The sequence below is a fragment of the Callospermophilus lateralis genome, chromosome 10 (assembly GCF_048772815.1).
Source record: "Callospermophilus lateralis isolate mCalLat2 chromosome 10, mCalLat2.hap1, whole genome shotgun sequence".
Lineage (NCBI taxonomy): Eukaryota > Metazoa > Chordata > Mammalia > Rodentia > Sciuridae > Callospermophilus > Callospermophilus lateralis.
Genome location: NC_135314.1, coordinates 5,567,750 through 5,588,866, shown reverse-complemented (window position 1 = coordinate 5,588,866; position 21,117 = coordinate 5,567,750). Strand labels below are relative to the sequence as shown.

General features: G+C 41.8%; 1 protein-coding gene across 1 annotated transcript; it reads right to left on the bottom strand.

The window, feature by feature from the left end:
- Positions 1-6,977: 6,977 nt before the first annotated feature.
- Positions 6,978-12,968, bottom strand: Hmgn1 (high mobility group nucleosome binding domain 1). Its single transcript, XM_076868314.2, has 6 exons — positions 12,773-12,968; positions 12,452-12,484; positions 12,350-12,379; positions 12,220-12,270; positions 9,596-9,721; positions 6,978-7,806 (listed from the first exon to the last, which is right to left on the bottom strand). The coding sequence occupies exons 1-6, from the start codon at positions 12,785-12,787 to the stop codon at positions 7,759-7,761; spliced, it is 303 nt and encodes a 100-aa protein (XP_076724429.1). The 5' UTR covers positions 12,788-12,968; the 3' UTR covers positions 6,978-7,758.
- Positions 12,969-21,117: the final 8,149 nt, after the last annotated feature.

Sequence of the window (21,117 nt, the reverse complement as noted above, 5' to 3'; positions counted from 1 at the left end):
GTTCTTGAAATAGTGAGATTGTATTGAGATTGAAGAATTTAGCTGGCATAATTAAGATTTCTCCTGCAAATTTTATGTCCATAATGTGTTTCATTTGCCACAATTTCATTTATTTAAGAAAAGGGGGGTGGCTGGGGTTGTGGCTTATGGGGCTGGGGTTGTGGCTTAGTGGTAGAATGCTCGCCTTGCACATGCAAGGCCCTGGGTTCAATCCTCAGCACCACATAAAAATAAATAATAAAAAGTAAAAAAAGGCTAGGGGTATAGCTCTGTGGTAGAGTGCTCCAAGTTTCTATCCCTAGTAGCAAAAAAAAAAAAAAAAAAATCTTAATGGTATTTATTGAGAATGAGGATACAAGTTCTTATGTTCATGTTTTTTTCCCCCCAAATGTGAACCAAACCATTAACTTACCAATGGTTAGTAATACTAAAGGTATACCAAAACATTAAAGGTTTTAGGCCTAACAATTTTTTTGAGGAGGACGTTCCAGGGTTTGAACTCAGGGGCACTTGACCACTAAGCCACATCCCCAGCCTTATTTTTTATTTTACAGACAGGGTATTTGTACTTAGAGACAGGGCCTCACTGAGTTGCTTAGCGTCTCACTTTTTGCAGAGACTGGTTTTGAATTCATGATTCTCCTGTCTCAGCCTCCCAAGCTGTGCGCGCCACTATGCCTAGCAGGCCTAAGAATTTGATAATGTTAATTTCAAACTAATTTCATTTGTCAACTGTTGAGATGGTTGGACTTCTTTCAGTTTCCACCATTACAAACAATTCTGCCATTAACATTTTTGTCTCCATCTCTTTGTGCTGTTTTGGACTTCTTTAGGATAGGTGCTGGAAAATGCACTGCAAGGACAGCAAATTCCTCTGTTAATTCTTTTTTTTTAAAATTTGTTTTGAGAGAGAGAGAGAGAGAGAGAGAGAAAGAGAGAAATTTTTAATATTTATTTTTAGTTTTTGGCAGACACAACATCTTTGTTTGTATGTGGTGCTGAGGATCGAACCCGGGTCGCACGCGGGCCAGGCGAGCGTGCTACCACTTGAGCTACATCCCCAGCCCCTCTGTTAATTCTTAAAACTTCCAAAACTGTCGCCACAAGAGCCCAAGAGCTCATTTCCCAGAAGCTCTAAGAGCATGCTTGGGCAGGTAGCCTAGAGGTGCGATTCAGGCCACATCTCTGAACACCCCTTAGGTGCTGGAGCTCTGGCGCCCTGAGGATGAAGAGGTGGAAAGAGCTCGCCTGACTGGCTCAGAGCCTGTGCTCCTGGAGCGGTGGCCATGGTCAGTGGCCGAACACTTGCCTCGTCTGTGTGAGGCACTTGGGTTTGATTCTCAGCACTGCACATAAATAGATGAATAAATAAAACAAAGACCCATCAACAACTAAAAATATATATAAAAAAAATTTTAAAAGTGTGCACTCTTGCTTTTGGAGATGTGTCCCTCTCTGGAGCATCTGATCCACGACACAATTCCAGCACGCCCCACAACTCCAACACGCCCATATTCACGCTGATATTACTGGGAACAACATAGCCTTTCTTGGTTTACTGGTTGTAACAAATAGTTTTCCCATCAGTAGAAGCAAACTTGTTAACTGTCTAAAAATATCATCTTCAATATAGTCCATGATAAGAGAATCCCAGAAGCTCAAAATTGTACCATCTTTATCAGAGATAAATAAAAGCATGTTTAAAAAACAATACAAAACTTTGCACCAGAATATTCATGAAGCTTTAGTCCTAGTACCAAAAAAAAAAAAAAAAAAAACAGGTGTGGGGGGGATGGCAATGGCCTGGGTGCCCAGCTGTAAAAGAACAAATTGTGGTATGTCCATACAGGAGTGTGGATGCATCTCAAAAACCTTACTCTGAAAAGAGTGTATGCTCTGATTATGTTTATATGATGCTCTAAAACAGGCAAACTGACCTATGGTGGAAAAATGAAAGCCAGTAGGAAGCGAGGACTGAATGTAAGTGGGCATGAGGACCCTCTGGGGTGAGGGTGATTTTCTGTTGTCTGAATGGGGCTTGGGGGACACAGGTGTATCTCATCAGACAGGAAGCTTGAACTCTGTACATCTCATCAGATGCAAATTTTACCTCCAAAGGGAAAAAAATAGAATTATATACAAATATTCAACCTCAATAACAGATGTGCTGAAGTTTTTTGGGGAGTGTACTGAAGCTTATCATTTAATTTGAAATAACCCAAAACCAAACTAGGATTGATGATGAGCGGGGGAAGGAGCGGATGGATAGAAAGACCAACTGCAGTGGCTCACGCTTACAACTCCAGACATGGGAGTATGGAAAGTTCGAAGCTAGCTTCAACAACTTAGCAAGACCCTGTCTCAAGATAAAAATGGCAGGGCTGGGGATGTGGCTCAAGCATGCGTGCGGCCCAGGTTCAATTCCTCAGCACCACATACAAAGATGTTGTGTCCGCTGAAAAACTAAAAAATAAATATTAAAAAAAAAAAAATTCTCTCTTAAAAAAAAAAAGATAAAAATGGCTGGGGGTAAGCTCAATAATCAAGTGCAGTTGGGTTCAATCCCCATAACAACAATGAAACAAAAAAAGACACACAAAATGAAACTAGTAACACAAATTGTAGAAACTTGACTAACCTTTTACTGAAAATATTTGGCCAGATAAAATCAAGTTCCGATTCTAGACATGTGGCTTTCTGTTGGTCAGACCGAGTTTGCTACCATTCTTCCATGTACAACATGAAGATGCTTCTTCTCTAGTAGGATTATCTGACACTCAAATGAGGTGAACTATTTTTTAAGGTGCCTGTGGCCTACCGGGAACATAACAGGTGAGCAAGGAAGGGGAGCTTTCAAACTCTTAGTGACTATAATGAGAGAGGAATTCAGCAGTACACCTGGGTGTGAACCAAGAAAATCTAAGGAAGCTTCATGGAAGACTGTCATTTTATATTTTTGTTATGGGGATTGAACTCAGGGACACTTAACCACTGAGCCACATCGTCAGCCCTTTTCTGTATTTTATTTAGAGACAGGGTCTCTTAGTGACAGAGTCACTTAGGCCCTCGCTAAATTGCTAAGGCTAGCTTTGAACTTGCCATCCTTTTGACTCAGGCTCCTGATCCACTGGGATTTCAGGCGTATGCCCAGCAAGAGATGTCATTTTAAAACAGTTTAGACAGAAGAAATTGAAAGCACTCCCAGAGGGAGAAAAAGCTGAAGGAAAGGCCTTGAAACAAAAGTGAGGACATGTAGGCAGGTTTGGTGAAAGGAGGGGCCCCTCAAGTTTGTTTCTCAAGATGAAGAAAAGGTCTGTGCACTGGGACCCCACAGGGAGACTGCCAGGCAAATTGAGTATGCCCCATGGGCTATCTAAACACCTGAATGAGTGAACAGTCAGACTCTGTACTTACCCCTGATACCCACATCAGTTGTTGATAGAACCCCCACATATAAACCTTGTCCATGCAACGCGAGGGGGAACTGGAGAGTCAGGCATATCAGGTTACTTTTATTTCTTGTGCTTCCTGGAGAACCTGAGGATAAACCAGCAAGGAGTCCCAAAGCCAAAGCCACAGCCATACACACCTGTAATCCTAGTCACAAATTCGAGGCCAGCCTGGAACAACTTGGCAAGACTCTGTCTCCAAACAATAACGGTTGGGGGTGTAGTTCAGAGGTACAGCACCTTGGGTTCAACCCCTATTATCACTCCCCTGAAAAAAATGTACAAGAAACCCCAAAGCCTGTATTGAACTAAAAACCAAGACCCCCATCCAAATTCTCAAAGACCTCACCACCTCCTCAGTCAGGCTAAATCCTTCCCCACTCTGATCACCCCAAGTGGACAAAGTCCTCTCTGTAAACACTTCTTCCAGAGGTAAAGAGGGAGAGCATAAGACAGTGAAAAGGTAGGAGCCTCTCCTAGAGGCACTCTGTCTCCTCCAAAGCCCTCACTCACCTGACCCCTCCCAAGGTGGCAGATGTGGGAAGATCCTCCCAGGGGGGCTTTGCAGACAAAGCACAGGGTGAGTATGCAGAGTGTGTCTTGGGTGCCCTCTGCCCGTGTACTGTTTTGACATGCTGTTCCTTTGCTGCCACGGCATGGATCTTCAAGATCAGACTGCAAGATGTTTTCCAGAACCTTTTCAATAGATTATTATTCATGCCCCTGCATACTCCGCAACTGCATGCAAGTGTTCCAAGTTGGGGATCCTACTCCTTAGCCTCTGATTCTTGGCAAGCTTGGGGATTAAAGTTACTGGGGCGGTTCAGATTATCTCAGAGAAGCTCCAAACTCCAGATTTGTTCAGGGCCTTGCACACTAAGGGATGTGTCCAAGTTGCCCTCACAGGGCAACTCTAAACTCTGGGGATCAAATCCATGACCTTGAGCATGTCAGGCAAGTGCTCTAACCACTGAGCGATGTTCCCTGGGAAGTCCCTTAAGAATCTCTAGCTCAACTATAAACAGACATAAGCTGATCCCAACCTGAATTTTTTTCTTCCTGTGGTTTGATGCCCAAGGGATTGAATTCAGAGGCTCACAGATGCTAGGCAAATGCTCTACCACTAAGTCACATCCCCAGCCCTGGTTTCAAAATTTTGAAGTAATTATATGCTTGTTTTAAAAAACTCAAAAGCATACAGACAAATGTATTAAAAAGCTTAAATTCCCTTCCTACCCTGGGAATGGCCATGGCTACCCACTGCAAAAGTGGCTTCAGACAGCTTTACAGACAGACATATGAACCTGACAATGGATTCTTTTGCGGAGAAAATATTATTAGGTCAAATATTTGGCTTTTTTCTTGTTCTTTATGATCCTCTTGCATCAAGTCTCCAGTCGCTGGGACTACAGGTGTGCTACCCTGAAGTTGGCTGCATTACCTTTTTAGGTAGAACTGACCCCTTAATGATTCTTCCTAGAAATGTTGTGTGCATCTCATTTACTCAGATCTTTTATGTCAAAGATTCTAATCATGGTTTTTCTTTGTAGAGATAAATGCTCATTTTTGATGGTGACCAAGAACTATGTTGAGACCTGCATAAGGGAGACAGCATGCACTCCTTCACCAGAGTACCAGGCTTATCAGCTCAAATAAGTCTGTCGAATTCCTACTTCACAATGGTTTCAGATAAACAAAATAAGAAGTAGAAAGTGAGAATTCATGTAACGGCTGTCTTTAAATATTTTATATCCTTGGCTGGGATTGTGGCTCAGTGGTAGAATGCTTGCCTAGTTTGATACTCAGCACCACATGAAAATAAACAAAACAAAGGTACTGTGTCCAAAAAAAGTTTCTGAAAACCCAAATCATCATCAGTGGAAATGAGTCTTGCACATTTTAATATGCATCCAAGCATGCAGGGCTTCCAATTTTTCTTCTCAATCAATCACGCATAACAGATTTTTAGTGTATTTTTAAGTTGAACTTAATGTCATTAGTTTAACTTTTTGGTTTTGGTACCAAGGATTGAACTCAGGGGTACTCAATCACTGAGCCACAACCCCAGCCCAAATTTTTTTTTAGACAGGCTCTTGTTTAGCACCTTGTAATTGCTGAAGCTGGCTTTGAACTCCCAATCCTCCGGGTTCAGCAACCCCAAGCACTGGGTTATTTATTCTAAGACTCTGGCTGGGAATGTGGCTCAGCAATCAGGCGCTTGGCTTTGTACATGAGGCCGTGAGGCCCTGGGTTTGATCCTCAGCACCACATAAAAAAATAAAAGTATTGTGATCAACTACAACTAGAAAATAAACATTAAAAAAAAGGAGGGGGGGGTCTCTCCAAGTTGCTGAGGTTGGCTTTTAAAAAATTTTTTAGGTGTAGATGGACACAAAACAATGCCTTTGTTTTTTATCTGGTGCTGAGGATTGAACCCAGGTCCTACTTGTGCTAGGCAAGGGCTCTACCGCTGAGCCACAATCCCAGCCCTGAGGCTGGCTTTTAATTTGGCAATCCCTCTTGCCTCAGCCTTCCAAATCGCTGGGATTACAGGCATGTGCCATGGCATCTTGCTTAACTGTAATTTTCCAAAGGTAAATAAATGCTTTCAGTGATAAAATTTAAGATTAGTATAATTTGCACTTATATATTAAGGATGTTGCTTAGGGCTTTGCAAAGTTGCAGAGGCTGGTCTTGAATTTGTGATCCTCCTGCCTTACCTCCCAAATCCTTGACAGGTGTTGTGCCACCATACCTGGTAGTCACATAATAAACTATTAGTCGAGTATTTAAAAATCTTACAATTAAAGAACTTTAAACACTTATTTGTATTTTTCAGTCCTTTTTAAAAAATGTAATCCTAATTTTCATTATCTTAAAACCAGTTGTTACTGAGCTACTTCTGTTTAGTAACTTTCAACTATCTCTTTTTTTGCAAATCCACAAAGTGGAGATTGTGACACATCTTTGGCTGTGGATTAAAAGAATGAGGTGCAGGGATTGAACCACTATACTTGTTTGTATATGTGTGTGTGTGGGGGGGGGGGGGGGCGGGGAGTCTAAATGTCTGCTATATCATGTTCTAGAAATAAATACTACCTAGCACTGGTAAATGCTACAGAAGGGTATTCATTGACATCGGGAGAAAATTAACAAGTGTGAGGAAGAGGCCTACAGTCCCAGCCAACCAGAAGGCTGAGGCATGAACAACATGATGAACTGGTCTTTAAAAAAATGAACAATAGAAACCTTATTATACTTAGTTGGAGCCTGTTCTGTACTTATAATCCTGCCTTATGTGAAGGAGGAATTAACAACTCTGGACTGTTTACCATTATTAATTCAAAAGAAACATCTTTGGCTGGGGTTGTAGCTCAGGGGCACAGTGCTTGTCTTGCACGTTTGAAGAAGTGGGTTTGATCCTCAGCACCACATAAAAATAAAGTTATTGTGTCCATCTACCCCTAAAGACATTTAAAAGTCAAATATCTTCTAAGTACACAGACTCTCCAAATAAAATTCAAAACATTTTTGTGTTTGAGATTTTATTGGCTGTATTGAGAATCAGTACACAGACACTTCACTTTGTACACAATTCTTAACACACGTACCGGAAATCTAAAAAGCTTTATACTGTGATTCTTTTTCAGTTATTCCAGTGACTTTCCAGCTTTTAATTTGGAGGCAATTTTTTCTTAATAGAATATCAAGTACCAGTATCTCTGAATGCTGTTATTACTTAGGTCCCACTAATTCAAAACTTTGTCACACACAACATACTCAAATTTTTTCATCTTTCACAGCACATTAAAAATATTAGGAAAACTAGACTTCCACAACCAAAGATGTTATAGAGTACATACGATTCTGACCGCAATGATCCAGTAGTGGTCTTCTTTAGGAAACAATTCTACTAAAAAACACAGGAATAGAAGTAATTTAAAATATTCAAGACATTAAATGCAATACTGTGACTCCAAACTGCCATTTAATATGCTTTGTATTGTAGGATATAAAACTAACCCCCCACCTATGGAATGTTAAGCTGACACCAAAGACAGTCCAAGCCTCCCATAATTCAATATCCCACTATTTTCTGGTTGTACCCAAAAATAAACAACCAGCAAATGATTTCACTTCTAAAAAAAAATCATTTACACTTAAAAAATGGGATGAGGTGGGATTCCCTCCTTTTTAAAAATGTTTCTAGAGCTACTAAAAAACTTGCATTTACAAAATAGTTGATAAAAATATTCCTCTGGATTGTACAAGAAGGGAGACGGGACCACTGAAAAGACATGGTGTATGATTAATCAGACTTGGCTTCTTTCTCTTCTGCTTCATCAGAGGCTGGACTCTGTAAATCAAAGAAAAGCAATTAAACATCTGATTTCTGGGGCATCTTTGAGATCTTCACATAAGTTTTAAATTAACCATCACTTTGTCTAAGTGATGTCTAGTTAGTGTTGCTAAATCCGAGAAGGCTGTGATGTGCCTTACAGAGAAAAGCTGTGGATAGCTTCACCATCCAGGCATGATTTATAAAATACAATACACACAAAACAAAGTAATGTACACATCAGTTGAAAAAATGTTGCAGTTCTACAATTGCAACTACAATTTCAGGAACCTAACTCTGTATTTCCCCAGGTGTGATGGTCTGGCATTTGAGAAAACTTCATTAAAAAAATACTGAAAATAAAGAGAATTAACTATACTTGCTAACACGTACCAGAAGGTCAACTTTATTCCTTTATAACGAAGACTAGATTAATAATGTCATTTTAAATGTAATTAACAATGAGATTTTTGGGGTTGGGGTTGTAGCTTAGTGGTTGAACACTTGCCTTGCATGTGTGAGGCACTGGGTTCAATCCTCAGCACCACATAAAAAAATAAACAAAACAAAGATTAAAAAAAAAAAAAAAAGAGATTTTCATGTAATACTTGACATGGTTAGAATCAGGAAGTTAAAAAAAACTAAAACCCAGCTAATTTAGAAATATTTGATCACTAAGAATTTATCTGTAAAAATCAGTCTAAAAGCTGGTAACTAAACAATTTACCTTTTTTTGGTATGAGGGATTGAACTCAGGGGCACTTGACCACTGAGCCACATTCCCAGCCCTATTTTGTATTTTATTTAGAGACAAGGACTCCCTGGGGTGCTTGGCTCCTGCCTGGCCATTTTTGAGGCAGGCTTTGCTGGCAATTCTCCTGGCTCTCAGACTCCAGAGCCACTAGGATTACAGGCATGCACCACTGCACCCGGCAGTAATTTACCTTTTCCAGTTTAGTCAATGTAACTAACATAAAGGCATACAAAAATCAAAATACTTAAAAAAAAAAAAAAAAAACTTCAAGCAAGATTCATAGTACTAAAACAAAACAAACAAAAACAGTTACTGGCAATGCAGTTTAAGGAGTGCTTGCCTAGCATGTCGCAAGAACAACAAAACCAAACCAAAGCTGGGAACAGTGACATGTCTGATATACTACTTCCAGCTATTTGGGAAGATAAGGCAGGAGCCCCGTGCAGTGGCACATGTTGATAATCCCAGCAATTTGTGAGGCTGAGGAGGATCACGAGTTCAAACCCAAGCCTTAGCAATCTCAGCAATGGCAAGGCACTAAGCAACTCAGTGAGACCCTGTCTATAAATAAATAAAACACAAAATAGGGCTGGGGATGTAGCTCAGTGGTGGAGTACCCTGAGCTCAATCCTCAGTACAACCTCCCCTTAAAAAAAAAAAAAAGAGGTAGGACTCAAGAAATTGAGGACAGCCCAGTCAACAAATACCCAAGATTCAAGCATGTCCTAGTCAACACGACAGATCTGTACACAATTTGAAAACAAGAAACTGCATACCTATATAAGGTACATGTTCATTGGAAAGAAATTAAGCTGCATAGCATTTTGTAAATTCTTTCCTAAAATTTTTTATACCAAGAATTATGAATGAATTCTCTGTATGACTTAGATGGTAAACAAATACAGTACTGATGATACCGAGTACTTTAAAATATTGTGTTCGCTTGTTTATATATATATATATATATATATATACTTTCAAATAGTATCTAATTTATAAAGAAAACCTATCATTCAGAGTAAAAAAATCAATGCCAAACACAACACTTCTGACCTCCTCGTTTTTCGTTTCTCCATTTTCTGCAGGTAAATCTTCTTTAGTTTCCTGGTTAGCCACTTCAGCCTGTTTTCCCTTTGCTCCCCTTTTCCCTTTTTGAACTTTTTTGTCTGATGATTTATCCTAAAACAGATTAGGAGAATAGAAAATAAGTATAAACTTCATACTTCCACTGTCTGACTCAATACGGATTACATCCATGGTAACCACTATAACAATGCTAAGCACACATCAACCTGAGTTACCTCATCCACAAGGTAACTTAAGATCCACCCCCCAGTAATGAAGACAAAATATGCTAAGGAGATTTATAAGAGTGTTTGCACATCAAGTCTCATTAGCCATAGGATTAAAACTAGAGCCTGTGCTTCACTTTTTCAGCCACCATTACCCCTACCCTCTTAGTTCTACATGACAAAACAAGCAGAAGAGCTTTAAGAATGTCTTCCCAGTATAACCCTACCAACCCACAATTTTCTTTTAAGCCTGAATAATAATCCATCTGGTAGATAATCACTGTCCTGACAAGACTGTTACCCTCACACAAAGACCATTCACCTGGAAAAAGCACCATGTTGTATGGTCATGTTGACTATTCTGCTACAGTTAATCCCTTGATATCTTTTAATGAGTAGCTATAAAAGGATCAATTTTATCTTTTTCATTTAGGTGTTTGAAGAATCTGAAAAGCACAGGTATTAGTATGATATTGTAAACCGAAATACTAGTGTAAAGCAATATAAAACAGTATTTTTGGATATCATCTACCAATGAGGAAGCAGCAGCTTATAAAAACTTCACACAGTTCCCTGTAAATAAAAACTGTAATAATCGTTAAGTTAGGTCACCAGTAGGTTGTATAAAAGATTCCTATGAGTACTGACCAATTACTTAAGTTAAATGGCCACAAGACATGCATGCAGATTTCACATCTTCATATCTAAGTGGGGGAAAAAAAATCACTGCCAGGTATTCTGTGCCAGTGGTGGCCTTTCATATATAGACACCATGATGACTATTAATCCTACAAATATATTTATAAACAGATACATGTGGAATAACATGGCTGTACATTGTTACCATGAAGTGTTATAATTACTTCTATACTTAAGAACTTCTTTGTAATCTGATTTCTATAAATGTCATTAATTTCAGAACCACTGTCCCAATAATGTACAAATGTAAAGTCTTAAAAAAAATGAAGTAAAATACACATTATCATTGACTTGAAATAATAATGTTTTTAACCATTGATAGCTAAGTGGGGAATAGGGCTGTACCTCAGCAGCAGAGAGCCGCCTAGCAATGAGAAGGCTCTGGGTCCAAAAACCAGTACCAAAAATAAACCAAATTTTCCTAACTATGATGTTTTAGCTTTTGAAATATTTACTCCTAAAGAAATGATACAAGTCAGAAGCTCACACTAGAAGTAACTTAGTGTATGCGTTATACAGTTTGATAATCAATGCACCAAGTACTGCTTACTCCACATTACTGAATAGAGCTGGACTGTATTCAAAAACTAAACAAAGAAACTCTTCTCCCATTTTTCCTTTGAGAAAACTTAATCGCAAGTTTTTTCCTCAAATAGGGACAGTTAGACTTACCTTGAGAAGGGGGGAAAAGATTACATCTGCTGTCCCAAACCCACTGGGGGTAAAACTGTTTGCATCTAAAATTTTTTACAGGTAAATCAAGATATAGATAAACAAAGGGAAGAAAAAAAATAGAGTGAAACAAGCAAGTATTTTAGCTAATCTGGAAAAGCGGATAATCAAAAAGGTGGGTAATAACGATACTTATACCAACATTTTATAAAAACATTCACTTTTTTTCAGGTACTCATGAAAAGTTTCTATGGTACTGTGTGAATGGAGAACTACTTAATTGCCTGCTGGAGTGATGTATTACACTTATTACTTCCTTGCACATTTATCTTTAAAAAGATTACAAAAACATGCCTTTCATTTTTACGTTCAATTCTATACAATGCTTGAAAAAACTCAAAGCCTAAAATACAAACCAGCTTGCCTCTTCTGACAATCATGCAGTGCCAACCTTCCATCTACACTTTTGGGAATGGAACATAGGCGTTATTTTCAAACATCCCCACCATCACTCCCATCATCAGATTGACATACACCTAAGAATAGCCTGTATTCTGAAAACTTGCAAACCACAATCTGAATGGTGCGTCATAAATTTATTCTGGAGCAATAAATCATCCCGTTGACTCAAAGGCTGTTAGGACAGCAACTGCACTGGCAATAAAATACTTCTCAGAGAACACCCTTATGATCTGCCCGCATCCAGGGTGAAAAGAGGGGATCTCGGCTTGGAAACCGTGCACAAACCTACCCGCCCTTCCTGCCGGCCGGAGTGCCCAGCTGGCCGTGTCCCTACCAGGCCGTGTCCCTGGGAGTGGGAACGTGAGGTGCAGGAGCGAACCAGTACCTATCGCACCGCCCAGCTTTCCTCTGAAGCTGAAGCCAACGCCTCCAGCTCAGACTTCCTAAGTGCTGGCGGCCTTAATGGGACACGCCACTCCCCTTACCCCGCGCGAAGATCCACGCGCAGCCCCACCACCGACCGGAGACCCACCGCGCAGGCGCCGCACCCACCTTGCCCGCCGCCTTCCGGGGCTTGGCGTCCGCCTTGGCAGGAGCAGGCTTCTGAAAGGCAAAAGCAGCGCTCAGCCGGCGGCCGCGCGCGCCGCAGCCACCCCACGGCCTCGGGGCGCGCCATACTTACAGCCGACAGGCGGGCCGACCTCCGCTTGGGCTGCGGAAGAGAAAGGGCGTCAGCGAGCGCGGCGGCGCGCGACCCCGCCCCCCGCCCCGGGCGCGCGCTCACCTCCTCCTTCGCCGCGCCTTCGGCCGAGCTGACCTGTGGAGGAAGCACACCGAGTGGGCGCCGCCCGCCGCGCCTGCGCCCGCGCCCCGCGCCCGAGAACAATGCCCGGCCGCGTGACGTCAGCGCTCCCGCCGCCGCGGCCGCGCCCCCCCCCCCCCCACAAAACCCTCCAGGACGCCCCCCCAGGCTCCGCGCGCCCGCCCGCGCGCCGCCCGGCCCGGCGCGCCCGCCGTGGGTGCGGCGGGGCCGGGCCGGGGCCGGGCCGGGGCCTGGCGCAGCCGGCGGGGCCTCTGGGGCTCGGCGCGCCGCAGCCGCGCTCACCTTCCTCTTGGGCATCCTAGCGGCGCGCGGGGCACGTGCGAGTGCTGCGAGCCGCGGCGCGCGGAAGCCTTCCGAAGCTGCGCTGCCTAGCTGCTGCTGCTGCTGCTGCTGCTGCTGCTGCTGCTCCCGCCGCCTGAGCTGCTGCGACCCGCGGAGGGGGCGGTGGGAGAACCGGATGGAACCGGATTGGGAGCCCGCCCCCTCCTCCCCCCGCGCCCCCGCCGGCCGGGCCGCCCCCCACCCCCATTGGCTGCGGCGCCTATCGCACCGCGCGCGCGCCTCGGCCCGCGCCGGGAATAGGTGAGGCCGGCCGTCACTCGACCCCGCCGCCCCGCCCCCGCCCCGGGCGCCCCCACCCGGGCCGGCGTCTCGCGGGGCCCCAGACCCAGACGGAGGGGGGAGGACCCAGAGGCCGCTCGGCCTTGCCGTAGTTCGTTTGAAGCCGAGCCGCAAAGTGCGGTCTTCGCCCCGATTAGCGGAAGCTTGTCACGTGACTGCGGGTGCCCCCACCCACAATGCTCCTGGACACCTGAGGTTTGCAGGTCCTGAAATCCACGAGCGTGGAGCCTTCGCTTTCTGTGTAGCTCGATTCGGAATTTCATAAGTGGTTTCCTAGACTGGAAAGGCAGAGGGAAAACGGCTTCACGAACGAGCAACTGTCCCCTACGTTAGTCGGCAAGAAAGGCTAATCAGGCCTACGGGGTGGGCGTCGTGCGCAGGCGCTGGCGCGGGTCGTGGGAAGACTTAACCCGCATGAGCTGTTATGCAGGCGCCGTACCTCGTGCTTCTCCCCTTCCTGCGTGGTTGCTTTGATCTGATTTTCTGTTTAATATTGAATATTTAATACTGAATCTTTGGTCCTCCCGTGCCTACTGCTATAATAGCGTGGGTTCTGGGTCTGGAGCCGGATAGTTCTAGGGATCTAGCTTTTCCATCTTTGCTGAAGGAGCACGCCGTCTCTTTTAAACTCGGTGCTTGCCTAAGCTCAGTTTTAAGCGAAAATGGCTTTAGGCCTGGCGTCTGAGCTGGTAACCCTGGATTGCACGCTACTGGTGTTTTGTTGTTGTTGTTTTTTATTTTTTTTTTTAATTTTTAGATTTTTTTTTAATTTTTAGATTTTTTTTAAAGAGAGAAAGAATTTTAATATTTATTTTTTAGTTTTCGGTGGACACAACATCTTTATTTGTATGTGGTGCTGAGGATCGAACCCGGGCCACACGCATGCCTGGCCAGCGCGCTACGGCTTGAGCCACATCCCCAGCCCTGTTGTTGTTGTTTTTTAATGAAGACATTTAAGAAGCCTGGTTTAGTTGGTTTACCGTAGGGGGAAAAATTTAATTGAAAATTGTCAGCTGGAATTTTTGGGAGGGAAGTTCTTTGAGTAAAATATTAGAAGTATGCCAAATGTCCATCGTTTGGTAGCAATTAGGTAAGCTATGGCGCCTTCTCAGCAACTGCAAAAAGAAAGAGGGGCAGAGCTCCCCTGAAGTTGATTTTTTTAATTTTTTTTTTTTCAGTTATTCGTGGACACAAATTTTTGGCAAGGCAGGCACTCCACCACTGAGCCACAACCCCAACCCCGAAGTGTATTTTTAAAACCATAAGTTAGACCTTTTGACTCCTGATCAAAAACTCTTGCTCTTTTTTTTTTTTTTTTTAATGTTTTTATTAGATGTTGATGGACTTTTATTGTATTATATGCAGTGCTGAAAATTGAATCCAGTGCCTCACATAGGCTAAGCAAGTGCTCTACCACCGAGCCATAACCCCAGCCCTATACCTTGCTTTTTCACAAGACTACTTTTCCTCAAGAGTAGTTTATTTTTTGTTTATTTTTTTAATATTTATTTTTCAGTTTTTGGCGGACACAACATCTTTGTTTGTATGTGGTGCTGAAAATTGAACCCGGCGGTGCGCATGCCAGGCAAGCATGCCAACGCTTGAGCCACATCCCCAGCCCTCAAGAGTAGTTTATAAAAGCTCTTGCAGTTTCATCCAGCTTAAGTCCACGACTTTGATCCCTCCTCACCTCTTTCACCTTCTGCCCCTCCAACAGGCCAGGCACTCCCTGATAATGGGCATTATCACCTGCCCTCTTTCTACCTGGAATGCACTGCCTCAGAGGTTCCCTAACTTGCAGGATATTAACTTGTCAATGGGCCTTTCCTGCTACTCACCATTTATTCTCAGCCTTTGGGGGCGCTGGGGAGGGGTGCAGTGGGACATACAAATACACACTCCTCATATATTCAAAGAAAGTGGTATCAGTTACTCTGTGGAGGGTGGAAATAAAATTTACCTTTTCTCTTGTCTAATGGCGCTTTCTCCCATTACCTTAAAAAAAATTTGAGCATCAAAGAGTGCCTGAGTTTGTGCACAAATTTGGTCCAAGCACTTGCCCTGTGACAGCCCTTTATCTTATCATTGGGGCTTGTACTTTACCAAGGATTGAGGAAAGGGAAGTCACAGGCAGGGGTGACAGCATTTTTCAGTGCATGCAAATTAGCTAGAGCCTGGCAGCTTTCCAGAACCTTCAAAATGGCAGGAATGGTGTGGAAAATGCCCACATTTAGATCAGGAAAAGGCCAAGTGCAGTGGTGCATGCCTGTAATTCCAGTGGCACAGGAGGCTGAGACAGGAGGATCACAAGTTCAAAGCCAGCCTCAGCAACTTAGACTAAGCAACTCAGTGAGATCCTGTCTCTAAATAAAATAGAAAATAGGGCTGGGGATGTAGGTCAGTGGTTGAGTGCCCCTGAATTCAATTCCTGGTACCTGGTACCAAAAAAAAAAAAAAAGAGAGAGAGAAAGAAAAAAGATCAGGAAAAGGCTGAGGATGTAACTCGGGTAAGGTGCTTGCGTAGCATGTATGAGACTATATTCAATCCCCAGTGCCACAAAAACAAGACAAATCAGGAAAGGGACAAAAGAGGAAGGCTGCCTGTGAAAGGAGTAAGGAGTTTGATATTATCCTGGAATTGGGGATGTTGCAAAGGATTAAGGGCATGCCATGCTGAAATTTAAACTTACCTCATGAAGCTCTTCTCTTCCATAAACTGAAGACGCAGTAGGCCAGAGATAACAACCTGCAGCCCATGATTGTTGGTTTTGGCCCAGGTTGGTTTTGTTTTGTTTTGCTTTTGGAGTTGTCAACAGAAGCATTTGGAGCCACTAGAAGTTAGTTAAAAAACCATTTGGCAGTGCCTTTCAAAGGTAAACAGACACTCTGTGACCCTAATTCAACTCCTTGAAATGTACTCAATAAAAATGCTTATACCCTTTCACCACAAAACATGAAGGTATCATATTCATAGCTGAACTATTTGTCAGAAGCCCAAATAGAGCAACCTAAATACCTGTCAACAGAAAGATGGATAAACAAAAGGAACTCTATTGGCATTGAGAATGAGCCATCTGCAACCACACTCAACCACATGGATGCATCTTACACATACAATATAAGGAGAAAGACGCCAGGTCTAAGAGTACATATCATGTGAACTAGTCTCTTAAGAGTCAGAGAGCTGAGGGCTGGGGGCTCAAGCCATAGCACACTCGCCTGGCATGCGTGGGGTACGCTGGGTTCGATCCTCACAACCACATAAAAATAAAATATGTTCTGTCCACTGAAAACTAAAAAAAAAAAAGAGAGAGGCCTGGGTTTGTGGCTCAATGTAGAGCAAATTTCCTAGCATGTGTGAGGTGAGGCACTGGGTTCTATCCCCAGCACCACATTAAAAAGAACTAACAAAAGTATTGTGTCCATCTACAACTAAAAAAATAGAAGAGTCAGGGTAGAGATTCTTGACTGGCATGAGGTAGGGAGGTAGTGACTGGAGGAGAGAGCAATAGAGAACTTTAGGAAGCAGGTCATAGATTTTGTTCTATTCTTTTCTCCCCCCTATTTTGCACACTGTTTGAATATTTCCTTTCTTCACTTAACAGAGGAGAGTGTTTCCTATCAGTCCTTAAAAGACCCGTCCTTCTTTTTTGTTGACTGCATTGCATTCCATTGTAGAGATGTACTATTGTTTAAAGCTTTTAGTAAAACACATATTAGCTATCTTGCCATCTTTAATGTATAGAAAAAAAGAATGAAAAAAGTAAAAGAAGCTTATGGAACTTATAGGACACCTGCTGGGAGCCATTAGCCAAGTAGGTATAACAATTTCCTTGCCAGCGTACCCCATGTTGCTTAGTGGAAGGACTCGTGGAAATAGGACATTTTGCAGTGACATTGCATGTAAGGTGACCTTGCTCTAGGACCAGGGCGGATCCGGGTTTAGGGCGTTCTGGTTTAGGACAATCCGGGTTTAGGGCATTCCAGTTTAGGAAGGTTATTCCTGCTGGGAATAGGGTGTATCCTGCTGCCTGAGTTCCTCTTGAGTTCTCACGGGATTCAGACAGTATTTTGGGGAGACAGAAGCCCAGTGGAGGTGTGGATTTGGGCAGAGAACGTGGATTTCCCCAGAACATGTTTGTAAAGGGCCGGTGTGAGTTCGGGAATAAAGAATTGCTGTTTGAATCTACAAAACTGTGAGTGGCTCGTGACTTTGTGCCCAGCCAGACTGCGGCAGACACCATCAGTCATATTTTGTGTGTTCTAAAAGAAGCATGGAAAGAAACAGGTTATTTAAAGAAAGAATGATAAGCCTACTCAAATATGAAAAGAGAAATATCCAGATCCATAATGCTTAAAGAACTCAGTTGACCATAAAGAGATCTTCACTGATGCAGGTTGTAATCAAATTGTCAAGTCATTAAATATAGGGAATTCTGAAAGCAGTAAGAGAAAAATCGTCACTCAATTCCAGGAGAGCTGCCATTGTCTTACTGTATGAGTGGATTTCCCAGTGGGAAGCTTGCAGGCCAGGAGGGAGTAGCATGGCGCGTTCCAAGTGCTGAAGGAAAGAGTGCCAACCATGAACACTACATCTATCCAAGTTGTTCTTCAGAAATGAAAGAGAGAGAGACTTTTCCAGAAAAACAAGCTGAGGAGTTTATCACCATTAGATCTACTTTTCAGGAAATGCTAGAGGGATTCTTTGAGCTGAAATGAAAGGACATTAGCAAATGACTTACAAAGGTATAAAACTCACTGGTAAAGGTAAGTACATAATAAAAATCAAGGTAATATAAAATAAAGGTAAGTACATAATACTGTGACGTGGTATGTAAATCACTTTAGTATAAACATAAAACACAAAGGTATGAATACTTTGTTAATGACTTAATGATTCAAAAGATGTAAACTGGGGCTGGGGATGTGGCTCAAGCGGTAGCATGCTCGCTTGGCATGCGTGTGGCCCAGGTTCGATCCTCAGCACCATATACAAACAAAGATGTTGTGTCTGCCTAAAACTAAAAAATAAATATTAAAAATTCTCTCACTCTCTCTTAAAAAAAGAAAAAGATGTAAACTATGATATCGATGGCATAAATGGGAGGGATAAGTATAAGTGCAGTTTTTATGTGCAACTGAAACTAAGCTGTCAGACTCTCATGATGATAAGATGTGCATATGGAAATTTAAAAAGACCTGTAGCAAATATATAAGTGTACACAGGAATAAAAACATACTACCAAAATATATGTACCCAAAACATAACACCACAAAGAATGTAGCAAGAGAGGATGAAGGAAGCAAAGAAACTACAAAACAGTTAACAACAAGGCAGTAATAAATCCTTAAACAACAATTTAAATAAGTCAAAAAGCAGAGAGTCCTGGATTAAAAAAGAGCATGCACCTATATGCTACTGACGGTATGCTCCCTTTTGCATGGATACCTTTTCTCCACCTCTGCATTTACACCTATCCACATTGTGGTTGTAAATGAAGAGGTGAGAAAAGATAGTCCATGCAAAAGTAACCAAAAGGGAGTAGGGGTGGTTATACTTTTATTAGCGAAATATATTTCTTGTGTCAAAAATAGTCACAAGAAACAAAGGAGAAAATTTTACAAAGGGGTTGTGATTCATTAAGAGGATATGAAAACTATTGATATAGCACCCAACATCAATGATGTAAATATAAAAGTGAATACAGAATGAAGGGAGAAATAGTGATAAAACAATAGTATGGATGTTCAGTACCCACTTACCATAATGAACAGAGCATACAGACAAAAGATCAGTAAAGGAGTGAAGAGTTGTGGCTCTGTGGTAGAGCTCTTGCCTCGCATGCGTGAGGCACTGGATTTGACCCCAGCGCCACATAAAAGTATTGTGTCCATCTACAACTAAAATACATAAATATCTTTTTTAAAAGATCAATAAGGAAGAGCAGACTTGAAAACACTATAAACTAAAAGGACCTTACAAACACAGGACATTCCATACACATTCTTCTGAAGTACACGGGGAACATTCTTTGGGATAGATCACATATCAGGCCACAAAGCAAGGTTTAACAAATTTAGGAAGATTAAAATAATTCCAAGTATCTTTTCCAAATACAATGGGAGAAGCTAGAAATCAATAACAGGAGAAAAAATCACTAATTTGTGAAAATTAAGGAGCATACTTGTGAACAACCAAGAAATCAAAGTAAAAGTCTTAAGCTGGGCACAATGACACATGCCTATCATCCCAGTGACTTGAGAGGCTGAGCCAGGAGGAAGGCAAGTATGAGGACAGCCTGGGCCACTTAGATAGACCCTGCCTCAGAGAGAGAAAGATCTTAAGACAAATGATTAAGTGGAAACTCAACATACCAAAATTTATGGGATGCAGTAACAGCAGTTATAAGAGGAACTAAAGTAGCAGTAAGTGGGATAAAAAAAAAAAAAAAAAGACCTCAAACAACCTAAGTTTATACATCAGAGAACAAGAAATGGAAGAACAAACTAAGCCCAAATTAGCAGTGAGGATGAAAGAAATATTAGAACTTAAATAAATAGAGAATAGAAAATACAACAGACAGATGAAACTAAGTTGGTTTTTAAAAACGTTTCCAGCAAATCAGGAGATAATTGCAGGTTTAAAGCCAACCTGGGGGTGGGGGATAGGGAAGAATGAAGGAACTCTGGTTTGTGTAGAGGGGAGTGAGGGGAGGGGTGGAGCTGTGGGTATGGGAAGGATGGTAGAAAGAGATAGACATTATTACCCTATATACATGCATGATTACCCTACCAGTGTGACTCTAAACCATGTACAGCCAGAGGAAGGAGAAGTCATGCTCCATTTGTATACAATATGTCAAAATGCATTCTACTGTCATGTATAACTAATTTGAACAAATTGAAAAAAAAAAATAGAAAGAATACCAGTAGAATAGAAGAAGGGGATCAGGGTAGATACTGAGCGGTGAAATTGATCAAATTATACTGTTTTATTGTGTGCATGTATGAATATAACAAATCCCACTGTTATGCATAATTATAATGCGCCAATAAAAAGGAAGGAAAAAAAGCCAGCTTCAGCAACTTTGTGAGGCTCTAAGCAGCTTGTCTCAAAAAAATAAGGGCTGGTGATGTGGCTCAGTGGTTAAGTGCCCCTGGGTTCGATCCCTGGTATAAGAAGAAGAAAAAAAAAAAAAAAGCAAAAATTGACAAAACTTTATTTAGAATAAATAAAAATAAATGAAAGAAGAGGCAATAAAACGTGTGCCACAGAAATACAAAGGATCATAAGAGTCTAGTGTGAACAAGAATATGCCAAAAATTGGATAACCTAGAAGAAATGGATAAATTCCTAGATACAAAAAACATACAAAGAACAAATAGAAAATCTAAAGAGATCAATATTAGTAAGGAGATTGGATCAGTAATTAAAAAAAGAAAAAAAAACTTTTAAAAATTTGAAAAGGAAACACTTCCAAACTAATTTTACAAGGCCAGTATATCCTGATGCCAAAGCAAGACAAGGACACTACAAGAAATATATATATGCATGCTAGTGTGTTTGATGAACATAGGTGCAAAAGTTTCAACAAAATTCTAACAAATTTAACAGCACATTACAGGAATCATATACTATGATCAAGTGGGATTTATCCCTGAGACCCAAGGATGGTTTGATATATTCAAATCAACTGTGATATAAGACATCAACAGAATGAAGGATAAAAGTTTTGTAATTATCTCAATAGCTGCAGAAAAATACATTTGACATATTTCAAAGAAGAGATTGTGCAGGTGAGAGTTGAAAGCCCAGACGTGGATAGTCAAGTAGGATTGTAACATGCCCATGACCCATATACTGAAAGCAGTTTCAGTGAGTGGCAGGGCAGAATCCAGACCAAAGTCAGAGAGGAAGGGAAGAAATGGAAACAATTCTAGACTGCTGTGCTGTACTGTATGATATAGTGTCCCCTAAAGCCCAGCCTGGGAGCCAGTTTGTCCCG

Excerpts from the sequence above, each read along its gene's own strand:
- Hmgn1 (XM_076868314.2), bottom strand. Across the intron at positions 12,271-12,349 it reads GGTCGGCCCGCCTGTCGGCT|AAGCCTGCTCCTGCCAAGGC; the intron begins GTAAGTATGGCG and ends TTTGCCTTTCAG. Across the intron at positions 9,722-12,219 it reads CCCGGAAGGCGGCGGGCAAG|GATAAATCATCAGACAAAAA; the intron begins GTGGGTGCGGCG and ends AATCTGTTTTAG.